General features: G+C 41.2%; 1 protein-coding gene across 1 annotated transcript; it reads left to right on the top strand.

The window, feature by feature from the left end:
* Nucleotides 1-2,276: 2,276 nt before the first annotated feature.
* Nucleotides 2,277-15,942, top strand: LOC307027356 (netrin-1-like; the record flags this gene model as incomplete). Its single annotated transcript, XM_079695590.1, has 3 exons — nt 2,277-2,475; nt 4,697-4,750; nt 15,868-15,942. Coding segments are annotated over 3 exons (328 nt in total), but the record flags the coding sequence as incomplete, so codon positions are not given.
* Nucleotides 15,943-16,363: the final 421 nt, after the last annotated feature.

Below are 16,363 nucleotides of genomic sequence, written 5' to 3'. Positions count from 1 at the left end.
AGTGAGAAATCATTCACATTAGAGCCGCCTCTGATTTCCTTCCAGACCCTCACAGATGGGGAACTGGGCCCCGCACCAACATACAACCTCAATCAAATTACTCTGCCTCCCTCCACCCATAATGACGACGAGAGCCTTCATTAGGTCTGCTTTTGGAGGCATGCATCAGAGTAAATAACTTGATAAATTGTATTACTTCAACCTCACTCAGTACAGTATCAGTCACCAAATGCTTGTGGGTTGGTGCAGTAGTGGCATGTAAAAGAGTCCTTTTTCGGCCCCATGGATGAGGAAGATCTGAGGTTTTTGTCAGCCTATTGTGGCTTTATGTACACTGAGCAGCTCCACATTAATAAAAGGGTCTTCACCTCCAACAATGGCAGAGGTGGGAAGTAGTGGAGTACAAATACTTCGTTACTCTACTTAAGTACATTTTTCTGGTATCAGTACTTTACTCCACTAATTATTTTTCTGATGACTTTTTACTTTGACTTCTTACATTTTGAACACAAATACCTGTACTTTCTACTTCTTACATTTTGAACTCAAATACCTGTACTTTCTACTTCTTACATTTTGAACTCAAATACCTGTACTTTCTACTTCTTACATTTTAAACTCAAATACCTTTACTTTCTACTTCTCACATTTTAAACTCAAATACCTGTACTTTCCACTTCTCACATTTTGAACTCAAATACCTGTACTTTCTACTTCTTACATTTTGAACTCAAATACCTGTACTTTCTACTTCTTACATGTTGAACTCAAATACCTGTACTTTCTACTTCTCACATGTTGAACACAAATACCTGTACTTTCTACTTCTTACATGTTGAACACAAATACCTGTACTTTCTACTTCTTACATGTTGAACTCAAATACCTGTACTTTCTACTTCTTACATGTTGAACACAAATACCTGTACTTTCTACTTCTTACATTTTGAACTCAAATACCTGTACTTTCTACTTCTTACATGTTGAACTCAAATACCTGTACTTTCTACTTCTTACATGTTGAACCCAAATACCTGTACTTTATACTTCTTACATGTTGAACCCAAATACCTGTACTTTATACTTCTTACATGTTGAACACAAATACCTGTACTTTCTACTTCTTACATGTTGAACACAAATACCTGTACTTTCTACTTCTTACATGTTGAACACAAATACCTGTACTTTCTACTTCTTACATGTTGAACTCAAATACCTGTACTTTCTACTTCTTACATGTTGAACCCAAATACCTGTACTTTCTACTTCTTACATGTTGAACCCAAATACCTGTACTTTCTACTTCTTACATGTTGAACCCAAATACCTGTACTTTCTACTTCTTACATGTTGAACTCAAATACCTGTACTTTCTACTTCTTACATGTTGAACCCAAATACCTGTACTTTCTACTTCTTACATGTTGAACACAAATACCTGTACTTTCTACTTCTTACATGTTGAACTCAAATACCTGTACTTTCTACTTCTTACATGTTGAACTCAAATACCTGTACTTTCTACTTCTTACATGTTGAACTCAAATACCTGTACTTTCTACTTCTCACATGTTGAACTCAAATACCTGTACTTTCTACTTCTTACATGTTGAACTCAAATACCTGTACTTTCTACTTCTTACATGTTGAACTCAAATACCTGTACTTTCTACTTCTTACATGTTGAACACAAATACCTGTACTTTCTACTTCTTACATGTTGAACTCAAATACCTGTACTTTCTACTTCTTACATGTTGAACTCAAATACCTGTACTTTCTACTTCTTACATGTTGAACACAAATACCTGTACTTTCTACTTCTCTCATTTCCCAAACAGGCTGGTTCCTTTAGTCTGAATGTGTGTTTGGTGGCGTGATCATTATTATTTAGAGTCATTGCGTGCCTATTGATTTGAACACGATCCGTGTATCCATCATTTCCTGGTCTTCTCTAAAGAAGAGGGACCAATGGAAACGTTGTCATGTTGCCGTTGTTCAGCATGGAAACATTCATTAGCTAACAATGACATTATTGTTCTATTAATATAAAGGGAGGTCAGGTACTCTTTAAAACAGCTGCTAGTTATGGGTACTTTTTACTGAAGTACATTTCAAAGCCTCTTTACTTTTACTTGAGTAAAGAAGTTTAGTCAGTACTTCTACTTTTACCAGAGTATTTTTAAACATGAGTGTCTGTACTTCTACTTGAGTAAAGGATGTGTGTACTTTTGCCATCCCTGAACACTGTATCTAGTTCTCTTCATACATCCATGGAACAATCTAACTTGGTGCTCCTCTCCCCCTTGTTTTCCTCGATAGCATGTGATTGCCATCCAGTGGGAGCAGCAGGGAAGACGTGTAACCAGACGACAGGACAGTGTCCCTGCAAGGACGGAGTGACGGGGATCACCTGTAACCGCTGTGCTAAAGGCTACCAGCAGAGCCGCTCCCCCATCGCACCCTGCATCAGTAAGGCCTACTTTCACCACCTTTACACACAATGACAGTCAGAAACATTGAGTTTGAAACGGTTGAAACTCCTTGTGGTGTAAATTCCACAATTAATCACCTTCTGGTAAGAAAAGAGCAAATACACGAGCTTAGAACTGATACATTTAAAGTTCAGTGACATAATGACTTATGATACATTTCTACGATACTCCTCAGCCTAGACGTCGGCCATCTTGGCTACGTAACAGAAGATTGCGGTTGCTCCGCCACACTCAGCACCATACAAACAAAAGTTATACATTTTGTATTTTTTTCACAATTGAATACACAAACCACTTTACTAAGGGGTCAACTTAGGTTAATTGATCAGGCTGTAATGATTTGCAACCACAACCGATAATGATTCTAGATAGATAGCTAGGTAATAGCTGCTATCGTCACTTCACGGTCAAATTTCACACACTGTGCAAATGTTCAAATGGCAGTGTACTAAATTATCCAAATTGAGACACAAAATGTGTACGCTAATTGGCTTAGCTTAATAGCTAACAGTTAGTTCCACTAGTTTATTCACAGATGTATGTGTACTAGTGACACCAGTCAGCAACAATTATCTCTTTTGTTTAGCAGGTTCTACTCTTACGAAGTCTATGTTTTAAAAAGGAGACACAGCTAATACGCTTCCTCCATGAACAGGGATTGTCAGGGATCCCTTACAATGGATTGATTGCAGAATACCGTAAATGGCAAATCTCACAGTCAAGCTTAAATACTCTGACCCCATCACCGATAAACACCATTATCAACAATCAATGAAAAGCTCTTGAGTAAGAACATGAAGTTTTTCTAAGCTAAAGACTTTGCTAACATTCCGTTTTTGGGCTTGTTGGTTTAGCTTGATTGCTAACAGGACGATAGGGTTGATAATTAAAAAACAAGAGTCTCAAAACAGTCAGGAAGCTAGTCTTCTTTTGACGAGCAGTTCACATTCTAATAATGGATGTTAAATAAAGGTTAAAGGTGCCGCTAAAAAATGTTAAAATAGCTAACTCAATTGGACTGTGGCTCACATTTCCCTCAAAGGTCAACTGTGTGTCAAGAGAGTTAACTATTGGTCACCAGAGGAAGTTAATGGACCCATTACAATCAAAATGGAACAGGATGGTTTGACCCTAACTTTAGCCAAGCTTTAAAGGTCCCCTATTCTACTGTTTCTCATCAATATATTATAGATCTCAGATATATCCAGAGCCTGTCTCTGATTGGCTGAAACACCAAACAGATTATTGCAGCATAAACAAGTTGATTTTGCATAATAGGTGATCTTTAATACTCTAACTGGTATTATCAAACCCTCAGAAAAAAGCTCAGGACCTGAAAAGGGCAGCGTCTGCTTGTTACGCATGGATTCATCACCCATCTTGTGTTATTTCTAAGATATTTTGGATAGATATTTGGCTTGTTTAAACCAGAGCCCTGGATAAACAGACCATTAGTACTTTCCTAACATGGCCCTTCAACATCGTCTCACGATAAATCCCCAGAACAAGTCCAAGGGAACGATGGCTGATATGTTTATTGGCTGTATCTGCCGCCTGCAGATTCCAGGCCCTCGGCAATAAACGCCAAATGCCTGCCAGAAACAGAGATGTGTCGCTGGTAGCTTCTTTAGCTTTGAGCTGGCTGCCACGGACAGATAAGATAACGCTGATGTCTCGGAGGACATGTACACAAATTGTCCACTGTGTAACTGGGGATGACATTTCTGATAAAGTCGTGTTTGGAAATTTCTCGTTTGTTCTGAATCCACAGCGGTAAACCTGGAAAAGGATTTATCTTGGTGTAAAAGTTGGAGGAAATGCCTTTTTTTGAAGAATATACGTGATTTCTCGTATATTTTTTTAGATGTCTTTGGGTTTTAACAGTGATATAACACTTTTGTGATGTCGTACTCCCTGCCAGCTCCAGCTTTTACAAGAGCAGCACCCCTTGGCTCTCTTCAATTACGATCAGAAGGGAATAATATAAAATCTCATCGTCTTTTTACACTTTATTCAGCAAGTCATGTCAAAATCATCCCACTCAAATACCTAAAAGAGGTTTTTGATATTCAAATTCTAATCTTGGGAGAATAACCAGGAAATTGAGCTACGTATATATTTCTCAATTACATATGTTTTATTCTGTTTGCAATGCAATGTGATCACAAAGTAAAAATCTTTTCCTCTTTTTGTCGCAGAGATCCCAGTTGCTTCCCCGACAGCGTCTTACACCAGTTACGAGGAGCCGTCAGGTGAGCAAAACAACTGATTTTACAAATAAATCTTCTGGATTTATATTACACCTTTCATGCAAGATGCAGCAGAAGACAAGAAAAGTTGGTGATTGGTTACACAAGCCAAAACATCGTTATGACATCATAATGTGGCCAAAATCTGATCAGCTCATTTTCAGACAGGTTTTTATAGAAATGGATCAAAAAGAGAGAGAATCTTTGTTCCTGAAACTTTCAGAGTCTCTTTACACAGAGGGGACACATGTTGATGTAGAAGAGACATGAAGAAGAGAGGACACATGTTGATGTAGAAGAGACATGAAGAAGAGAGGACACATGTTGATGTAGAAGAGACATGAAGAAGAGGGGACACATGTTGATGTAGAGGAGACATGAAGAAGAGGGGACACATGTTGATGTAGAAGAGACATGAAGAAGAGGGGACACATGTTGATGTAGAAGAGACATGAAGAAGAGGGGACACATGTTGATGTAGAGGAGACATGAAGAAGAGGGGACACATGTTGATGTAGAGGAGACATGGAGAAGAGGGGACACATGTTGATGTAGAGGAGACATGAAGAAGAGGGGACACATGTTGATGTAGAGGAGACATGGAGAAGAGGGGACACATGTTGATGTAGAGGAGACATGAAGAAGAGGGGACACATGTTGATGTAGAAGAGACATGAAGAAGAGGGGACACATGTTGATGTAGAGGAGACATGAAGAAGAGGGGACACATGTTGATGTAGAGGAGACATGAAGAAGAGGGGACACATGTTGATGTAGAAGAGACATGAAGAAGTGGATTTTGCATAATAGGTGACCCTTAAATCAAATTAAAAGCCAAATGTAGGTGTTTAATTATCCAAGGAACTTTACTGTCGTGTGCAGCAAGTCATTGCCTCGTCATGAATGTAACTAAGCGTGCATTTCTAGCACACGCATGTTTTTCCATCCCTTCATAGTCTCACTCCTGCACTGAACACACCTCAGAGTGCGGCTGATGTGAACTCCAGATATTTTTCCAGTTCTCCCTTTACCGCCTGGATTCCAGCCTGGATTCCCAGCCGGTATTCTAGCCTGTATTCCGAACTGTATTCCAGCCGGTATTCCAGCCTGTATTCCAGCCTGGATTCCAGCCTGTATTCCAGCCTGGATTCCAGCCTGTAATCCCAGCCGGTATTCCAGCCTGTAATCCCAGTCTGTATTCCAGCCTGGATTCCAGCCTGTATTCCAGCCTGTATTCCCAGCCTGTATTCCAGCCTGTATTCCCAGCCTGTATTCCAGCCTGGATTCCCAGCCGGTATTCCAGCCTGTAATCCCAGTCTGTATTCCAGCCTGGATTCCCAGCCTGGATTCCAGCCTGTATTCCAGCCTGTAATCCAGCCTGTATTCCAGCCTGTATTCCAGCCTGTAATCCAGCCTGTATTCCAGCCTGTATTCCAGCCTGTAATCCAGCCTGTATTCCAGCCTGTAATCCAGCCTGTAATCCAGCCTGTATTCCAGCCTGTATTCCAGCCTGTATTCCAGCCGGTATTCCAGCCTGTATTCCAGCCTGTAATCCAGCCTGTATTCCAGCCTGTATTCCAGCCTGTAATCCAGCCTGTATTCCAGCCTGTAATCCAGCCTGTATTCCAGCCTGTAATCCAGCCTGTATTCCAGCCGGTATTCCAGCCTGTATTCCAGCCTGTAATCCAGCCTGTATTCCAGCCTGTATTCCAGCCGGTATTCCGGCCTGGATTCCAGCCTGTATTCCAGCCTGTATTCCAGCCGGTATTCCGGCCTGGATTCCAGCCTGTAATCCCAGTCTGTATTCCAGCCTGTATTCCAGCCTGGATTCCCGGCCTGGATTCCAGCCTGTATTCCCAGCCTGTATTCCCAGCATGCTCGGCAGCCTCCCCAGGGTCTCAATCTCTAATCTGATTACATACTTGATTTGCACCAGTTTGTATTTCAATCAAGGCTGGCGGTGCCGACAGTGAAGCCCGACCGACTCTTTTGTGTCTCTGCTCCGACAAGAGGCTCCATGTTGGACTGCTGACATTAGACCATGTGCAACTAAAATATCGACCTGCAGCTTTAGAGTCATTTCTGTCCTTATTGGCTTGAAGAGTGGTGAAGGAATGAGTCCTGAAACTCAGAAATGAGTCAGCATTTTAGCAGTTCCTGTTCCCTGTTCTGGAAGTCAATGGTTTTCTGAATGTGTTCTTTTGCCTGAAATAAGATGTGTGGTTAACACAAGCTGAAGAGATTTTTAACGTTTTGTTCTAGGACATAAAATGCATCAGCAATTACCCCACTGGTGGATTTAAAAACGGTGTTGCTAACAAGTGTTTAAATGAGACGACTAAACGTCATCACGCCCAACATTAGCCGCCTTTAGCTTAGCGGTGGTGACGTGACGTCATGTGACCGTGCTGTAGTTCCTTTATAGCCCAACATTAGCTGCCTTTAGCTTAACGGTGGTGAAGTGAAGTCATGTGACCTTGCTGTAGTTCCTTTATAGCCCAACATTAGCCACCTTTAGCTTAGCGGTGGTGACGTGAAGTCATGTGACCGTGCTGTAGTTCCTTTATAGCCCAACATTAGCCACCTTTAGCTTAGCGGTGGTGACGTGAAGTCATGTGACCGTGCTGTAGTTCCTTTATAGCCCAACATTAGCCACCTTTAGCTTAGCGGTGGTGAAGTGAAGTCATGTGACCGTGCTGTAGTTCCTTTATAGCCCAACATTAGCCACCTTTAGCTTAGCGGTGGTGACGTGAAGTCATGTGACCGTGCTGTAGTTCCTTTATAGCCCAACATTAGCCACCTTTAGCTTAGCGGTGGTGAAGTGAAGTCATGTGACCGTGCTGTAGTTCCTTTATAGCCCAACATTAGCCTCCTTTAGCTTAGCGGTGGTGACATGAAGTCATGTGACCGTGCTGTAGTTCCTTTACAGCCTAATGTTAGCTTTTTACATCAGAAATCATAAAGTGGTATTAATATGTGGAGATTATCCTGATTATCATAAACGTTTGTTTGACATTGTTTCCTGCAGTAATCCAAAGGTAAAATCCAATTGGACTTCCGGGTCAGACCACTTTACTTTGTTGAAGGAGCCCTTGCGATGCTATCTTCTAAGTCAGCCTACAAAAGATAAAGTCATCCCTGCACCACTTATTTTAATGTTGGCTTTAAATAAAATGTAATGTACAGTGTGTAAACCTGTTACCTTAGATGTTTAAGTATTTATTAAATTAAAGTAATTTGAGTAGTTTACACCATGATTCAGGTTTAGTTGAGTCACTTCCGATCATCAATCAGTGTCTAATGAGAGCGGCGCCACTGACTTCATTCAGCTTTCTTCTGGGTCCCACTTCCTACTATAGTGCCGGCGAGGCTGTGTGGGGTTTGGATTCCTGTCAGAAACTCCACACCCTGCAAATTAGCAGCAGTGTGGTCCCCCGAGACCCCGAAGAGACAAACAAAGGAGGTGTTTGTCCTCTCGGCGGGAGATCGGCCCTTAATGAGAGCTGTGGGTGTAATGGCTAATGGGCAACGTCAGAATCAGAATCTCTTTATCTGACCCGCAGCGGGGAAATACCAGGTACTGTCCGTTAAAACAAAAAAGGAAGTTGGTTTGGTATATGATGGTGCAAACATAAACAACATAAGAAAATAAGTTGTAAAAAAGATAAGGATTGTAAAAACAAAAAAACATGTAAAAACGATTTAGCATTAACAAGGTATTTACACCAAATGTAGATATACAAAAGAAACAATACAAATTGAAAAATGTGTACAATGAATATATGAAAAAGAATGACGAACTGAAATCTGCAGAGGTGGTAGAAGTACTCAGGTCTTGTACTTGAGTAAAAGTTGAAGTACTCAGATCTAGTACTTGAGTAAAAGTAGAAGTACCCAGGTCTTGTACTTGAGTAAAAGTACTCAGATCTTGTTCTTGAGTAAAAGTAGAAGTACTCAGATCTTGTTCTTGAGTAAAAGTAGAAGTACTCAGATCTTGTACTTGAGTAAAAGTAGAAGTACTCAGATCTTGAGTAAAAGTAGAAGTACTCAGATCTTGTACTTGAGTAAAAGTAGAAGTACCAGAGTGTAGGAATACTCTGTTACAGTAAAAGTCCTGCATTCAAAATGTTCCTCTACATGTAGTGGAGTAAAAGTACAAAGTAGCATACAATGGAAATACTCAAGTAAAGTACAAGTACCTCAACATTTTTACTTAAGTACAGAACTTGAGTAAATGTACTTAGTTACTTTACACCTCTGGAAGTCTGTTATATTATATTTTAAAGTGGAAAAAAAGTTAAAGTGACAGTATTATAACAACAAGAGTATTGTGCAGATTCAGTAAAAAAAGTAGACTTCAATATTAAAAAAAAGTATGCAAATGTTATCAATAACAACAACAACAAAAATAAGTAAACAGATAAGTCAACCATTGTAAACAAATTGCAGTATAACTGTGTATAAAAAAGTATGCACACGGTAAAAATAATTAAAAACAAAACACAACAAGAAAAACAATAAGAAATAAGTACACCAAGGTTAAAAAATAATATAAAAAAGTATGCGCACGTTATTAACAAAAAACAACACAATAAATAAAATAGTTTTAAAAAAAAACTACGTAGCAATATATTATTTTTAAAAGTGACCATTGAAAATATTGAAGTAGCCGGTAATGTTTACAGATTGTAGATAAAGGGAGGTGTAATAAAGAGTGGGAGATAACCCCCCCCCCCCCCCCCCTCCCCCTGCACTTCATTTACATGGAAATCAGGCGACTCGATATGGACTCGTCCTCAAATTCATTTACTTTGGGATTTCCTCTTTTCTTACTTGAGGCATTCCTGCAGAAATGCTTTTCTCTAAAACACATACATGGATCGGATCCTCGTCCCACGTCCTGAGCTGCTTTTTTTTTTTTTGAGAGGAGGAGGAGAGGGGCGTTTTTTTCTTCCTCAATCATTACCCAGGCAACCTCATTCACACGGAGTATAATGGGGAAGAAAGGGGGAGACTGGACAGAGGGCTGGAAGAAATAATGAAGTTTGTCCATATTCAGGCGCACTGAAAGGTCCTCTCTCTCTCCACAGCTTTCCCACCCCCCCCACCCCTACCCAGAAAAGGCTTATTGCTTTGGGAGAGGCAAAGTGTGAGGAGGGGGGGAGGAGCGGGGGGGTGGTGGGGGGGGGGGGGCACTCAGAGATGATCTGGTTCCAATTTGTGTCAGAAAGTGGAGGGAACTAATTATTTCAATTTGAGTTTGTCTTCTTGTCCCAACAACACCTCCGTCATCACAAACACCAGGGGGACGGCATCCATTAGAGGTCACCTATTATGGGAAATCCACTTCTCCATGTCTCTTCTACATCAACATGTGTCCCCTCTTCTTCATGTCTCTTCTACATCAACATGTGTCCCCTCTTCTTCATGTCTCTTCTACATCAACATGTGTCCCCTCTTCTTCCTGTCTCTTCTACATCAACATGTGTCCCCTCTTCTCCATGTCTCTTCTACATCAACATGTGTCCCCTCTTCTCCATGTCTCTTCTACATCAACATGTGTCCCCTCTTCTTCATGTCTCTTCTACATCAACATGTGTCCCCTCTTCTCCATGTCTCTCCTACATCAACATGTGTCCCCTCTTCTCCATGTCTCTTCTACATCAACATGTGTCCCCTCTTCTTCATGTCTCTTCTACATCAACATGTGTCCCCTCTTCTCCATGTCTCTTCTACATCAACATGTGTCCCCTCTTCTCCATGTCTCTTCTACATCAACATGTGTCCCCTCTTCTTCATGTCTCTTCTTCATCAACATGTGTCCCCTCTTCTTCATGTCTCTTCTACATCAACATGTGTCCCCTCTTCTTCATGTCTCTTCTACATCAACATGTGTCCCCTCTTCTTCATGTCTCTCCTACATCAACATGTGTCCCCTCTTCTTCATGTCTCTTCTACATCAACATGTGTCCCCTCTTCTTCATGTCTCTTCTACATCAACATGTGTCCCCTCTTCTCCATGTGTCTTCTACATCACCATGTGTCCCCTCTTCTTCATGTCTCTTCTACATCAACATGTGTCCCCTCTTCTTCATGTCTCTTCTACATCAACATGTGTCCCCTCTTCTTCATGTCTCTCCTACATCAACATGTGTCCCCTCTTCTTCATGTCTCTTCTACATCAACATGTGTCCCCTCTTCTTCATGTCTCTTCTACAACAACATGTGTCCCCTCTTCTTCATGTCTCTTCTACATCAACATGTGTCCCCTCTTCTTCATGTGTCTTCTACATCACCATGTGTCCCCTCTGTGGAAAGACACAAAGATTCTCTCTCTTTTTGATCCATTTCTATAAAAACCTGTCTGAAAAGAGCTGATCAGATTTTGGCCACTTTATGATGTCATAACGATGTTTTGTCTTGTGTAACCATTAGCCAATCAGCAACCAAGGTACCCCCCCTCCTTATCACCTGAATCTCCTCCTAGAGCACCATTGAGTTATTTTTAGCCAAATCTCTCTCAGAGGGGCGTGGGGAGGGGCTCCTTATTTTCATCTAAAGTAACAGACAGAGAATCAGCACTTTGGAAACAGGGCTGAAACAGAGGGGATTATGGGTAATGCTGCAATGATCTGTTTGGTGTTTCAGCCAATCAGAGACAGGCTCTGGATATATCTGAGACCTGTGATATATTGATGAAAACAGTATAATAGGGGACCTTTAAACCATCTGGCAGGTACAGGTGGTGTAACCATAACTATGACATGTCCAACAAGTGTAATCAGTACCCTAATCTGAGTATCCAAATATAAAATTACTTACAAGAAATATCAAACTATGATCAAAACGTCACGTCACAAAGCGAGAATCCAGTAGTTCTTGTTTCCGTTGATGAATCAATGACCAAAATATGGTAAGGGATAAAACCCCATGAAGTAACAAATGCAGAGAGTGAGAAAGATTAATCAAGTTACAGAGGGTGATAACTTTCTGAAAGTGGAGGGAACGAATTATTTCAGTTTCAGTGTGTCCTCTGGTCCCACCAACACCTCCGTCACTCCAAATAATACCTGGCGCAGTGACATTATACGTATTTGTATTCGGTATAAGCTGTAAACCCCCCGAGACAAATGTAAAATGGGTGATATCAGGCTGTATAAATACATTTTGATTGATTCATTGATTGACACGAGGACAGCATTGATGAAGTCTGCGACTGCGTCATGGAAGTTTAAAGACAAAGAAACATGGACAGCTGACTTGGGCAAACAGAATATTCTGACAGTGTTTTTTCATATTCAAAAAACAAAACAAAACAGCTTTCAACTTAAAAAGAAACTCTAAGAAGCGACTGTCTTATTCATATTTTGTGGGATGAAAACGCAGATAGACCCAGCCGGTGAGTTTCCCCTCGGGGGTCAGAAGACATTTAGCCTCCACCAGCGTTCCAGGATTCACTCTCAGACATTACATTAGACCAGGGGGGTCAAACTCAAGGCCCGGGGGCCAAATCCGGCCCGCGACTTCATTTTATATGGCCTTGCAAAGAATATAATAAACAATACTGTACTACAATACTGGCTTTTAATGTGTGATTGTTTTTGTATTATTTGACTTTAACTTTAACTATATATTTATTTGTTGTTCCTTTCTTTTCTTTTCTTTACACTATATCTGTAACGCGTCTTTGAGCACATGTAAAAGCGCTAACAAAATAAATCTATTATTATTATTATTAATACAATTCAAGATTCAAGTTTCAAGGCGTTTGACACCCCTGCATTAGACGATGGGCAACTGAAATGTTAACCTGAAGCTTCAGTGTCCTTCCTGTCCTTTATCGGCTTAAAGCAGGGGTCTCAAACTCAAGGCCCGGGGGCCAAATCCGGCCCGCAACTTCATTTTATGTGGCCCCGCAAGAGCTTGCAAAGAATATAAGAATATAATAAGTGTATTATACGGTTGCATTCCACTTTACAGAAGCAGGTTGCCCATAAACTACATGTCCCACAATGCATCTCGTTTTGTAACATATGCACTGAAGAGACTTGCAATTATTTGCCCTGGTCTTCTGCTTTCAGACGTAGTTAATTACTAAGTTATTATCCTACCCGATAATAATCCAATGTAGAGGCAATAATATAATATAATACATTATTTAATATATATTATATATTTATATATGTATATTTATATAGTCTTAAAGTTACAACCGGCCCTTTGAGTGCAACCTTTACGCAAATGTGGCCCGTGATGAAATTGAGTTTGACACCCCTGGCTTAAAGAGTGGTGCAGGGATGAGTCCTAAAATGTGAATGGTTCACAATAATCCAAACGGGGTCGGGAGGGTCACTTTTAAAATGTAATTCGTTACAATAACTAGATAGGTGTCCAATCAGTAACCTTATCTGAGTATCAAAATGTAAAAGTAATGTAACCTGATTATAAGAAACTGAGAACCCTAACCCTAATTCTGCAAACCCCATGAAGTAACAAATGCAGAAAGTGAGACATTTCAAATCTATCAAGTTACGGAAAGTGAAAACGAATCTTTGAGCTGCTCGACATTTAGCCTCGACCAGCGTTGGAGGATTCACTCTCTCAGATGCTCCGAAAAAAGATTGTTGCTAATTTCCCCCTGCGACCTCCTTTTGTGCCGTCTGACCTCTGAAGGTCACACAATGCGTGCCGGGACACTGACGGGACTGGAAAGGATGGGCGGGGGGGTAGTGAGAGTGTGTTAACAGACACAGGAGGATCTGTGTAAGCTATGGTCGTCACACAGAGGCGCTTTGGAGGCAGCATCGAGTCTGACGCAACGTGTCGTCCAGCTGTGAGGAAGCTGACCCACTGTTTCCTCTTACTGGGAATGTCTTATAATCTAGGGCCCATCACACCCTAATATAGACCCTCAAGAAAAACGCGGGCTAAAATCCTTGATTATGCGATTAAACATGCGAGGTTTTTATGTGATTTTATGCGGTGAAATTGCGGGAAGTTGCGAAATATGCTAAATATGCGGGAAAAAGAATAACCATTTTTTTAAATATTGGGCTGTCTTATTTATTCTCTCTCACACACAACCTGCCACTAACGTTAAACCCCTTTACTATTCAATTAAACACATTCAATGTTTATTTATTGTAAAAGCAATTGGGCTATTTTAATCTCACACACACACACACACACACACACACACACACACACACACACACACACACACACACACACACACACACACACACACACACACACACACACACACACACACACACACACACACACACACACACACACCCTCCTCCCCCCCCCCCCCCACACACACACACACACCCTCCCTCCCCCCCCACACACACACACCCTCCCCCCCCACACACACACACACACACACACACACACACACACACACACACCCTCCCCCCCACACACACACCCTCCCCCCCCCCCACACACACACACACACACACTCCTCACACGCCTCATTCTGTTTTCATTTACTCGTTCGTTATCTGACCAGCTTCAATCTTGTAGCTTCTCACTTCGTTTCTTGTAGCCCTCTAAAGGGTTTTGGAGGTCGATGCCTCGGTGAACGTGAGTTGTTTGAATTTCTTGTCCGCAGCAGCAGAAAGCATTTTCGTATGTTTGAATGAATCAAAGTGGGTCGCCACCGTCAATTTTCTCTTATGCTCCAACACACAGTTTCACGGGGTGCAGAATAGTTTCCCCCCACTTTTTGCCCGGTCTTTCGTAGAAATGTTCGTCTGTAAATGAGATGGATTAGATTTTTTCATCTTGGTGTTTTCTCTATCGTGTGAGCTCCACACGTTCACTCTATACAGTGTTGTTTACATTCTGTGATGCGCGAGCTGATGACGTCAAGACGAGTTAACTTTTTTTCTTCTCAACTTTGTGGAAAAATGCGTGGATTATGCGGCCTTTTGTTGATTATGCGGTAAATTCTGCGATTATCTTGGTTGCTGATTGGCTAATGGTTACACAAGACAACACATCGTTATGACATCATAAAGTGGCCAAAATCTGATCAGCTCATTTTCAGACAGGTTTTTATAGAAATGGATCAAAAAGAGAGAGAATCTTTGTTCCTGAAACTTTCAGAGTCTCTTTCCACAGAGGGGACACATGTTGATGTAGAAGAGACATGAAGAAGAGGGGACACATGTTGATGTAGAAGAGACATGGAGAAGAGGGGACACATGTTGATGTAGAAGAGATATGAAGAAGAGGGGACACATGTTGATGTAGAAGAGACATGAAGAAGAGGGGACACATGTTGATGTAGAAGAGACATGGAGAAGAGGGGACACATGTTGATGTAGAAGAGACATGAAGAAGAGGGGACACATGTTGATGTAGAAGAGACATGAAGAAAAGGGGACACATGTTGATGTAGAAGAGACATGAAGAAGAGGGGACACATGTTGATGTAGAAGAGACATGAGGAAGAGGGGACACATGTTGATGTAGAAGAGACATGAAGAAGAGGGGACACATGTTGATGTAGAAGAGACATGAAGAAGAGGGGACACATGTTGATGTAGAAGAGACATGAAGAAGAGGATTTTGTACAATAGGTGACCTTTAACATTTAGCTGTTCTTGATGTAACCAATGCACCTTTCTCCTCTGTGGGACGAATAAAGGTATTCTGATTCTGATTTATTGTCAATCCACGTCTGAAACACTTCCCACATCACAGCAGCTCCATTTACAACATCAACAAGGACACATTTTAAAGACAGGAAACAAGGGAAACAGACATTTAACAATCATGAAGCCTTTAACGTACATTTGATCCTGAATCAAACTGAGAATCCATAAAGACTCGTCTACTCTGATGAGTCCATGATCAAGTCCTTTGAGGTACCTCCATGTTGGCAATACCCAAGAAGTAACAGATTCAGAAAGTAGGAAATTAATAATAATAAAAATAAATCAAGTTACAGAAGGTCAAAACCTTCGGACACAGGTACCGGGAGAGTTGTTGGCGAGTCCAGTTAAGGATAATAACTAAAACACGAAATGAGCTCAATATCCTTTGAAAGTGATTTGATTTGTTATCTAACTTTCTCTCTTCCTCTCCGTCTCACCCCTTCTCTCCAGACTGTGACTCGCACTGTAAAGCGTCCAAGGGAAAGTTGAAGATCACCATGAAGAAGTACTGTAAAAAAGACTACGGTGAGTGAGTCCAATGTGCAGATCTGAGAGCTGCCAGACGTGAGCCAGCAGGCAAGAGGTCAGACGCCTCAATTCACCCTGACCGGGTAAAAGCCAATCCGCTGCCTGATGGCTCACAGAGCTTTAAGCAATGTCTGCTAACGTCCGCTTTATCTGCATATCTTTACACGCTGGTGTGGGCTTCCTAAAACACAAAGCAAAGTCCCATCCCTAAAAACTGTCTGCACATGGAGACTTGGAAAGAGAGCAAACATGCAGATTTCCTTAAAAGATGATTCCTTTAATTGAGTACGGAATGGGCACGGATGAGCGAAATAAACCTGTTCTGTATTCACTTCTGTTCGATGCTAACGTATGCATAAAACATTGCTTCTGAATTTGCTTCTTCATCTCACATAGAGGTCAACTTTGGTCAACTTTA

The sequence above is a fragment of the Notothenia rossii genome (genome assembly GCF_949606895.1).
Source record: "Notothenia rossii genome assembly, contig: scaffold_460, whole genome shotgun sequence".
Classification (NCBI taxonomy): domain Eukaryota; kingdom Metazoa; phylum Chordata; class Actinopteri; order Perciformes; family Nototheniidae; genus Notothenia; species Notothenia rossii.
The sequence above is the reverse complement of the archived record's forward strand: the minus strand, read 5'-3'. Positions and strand labels throughout refer to the sequence as shown.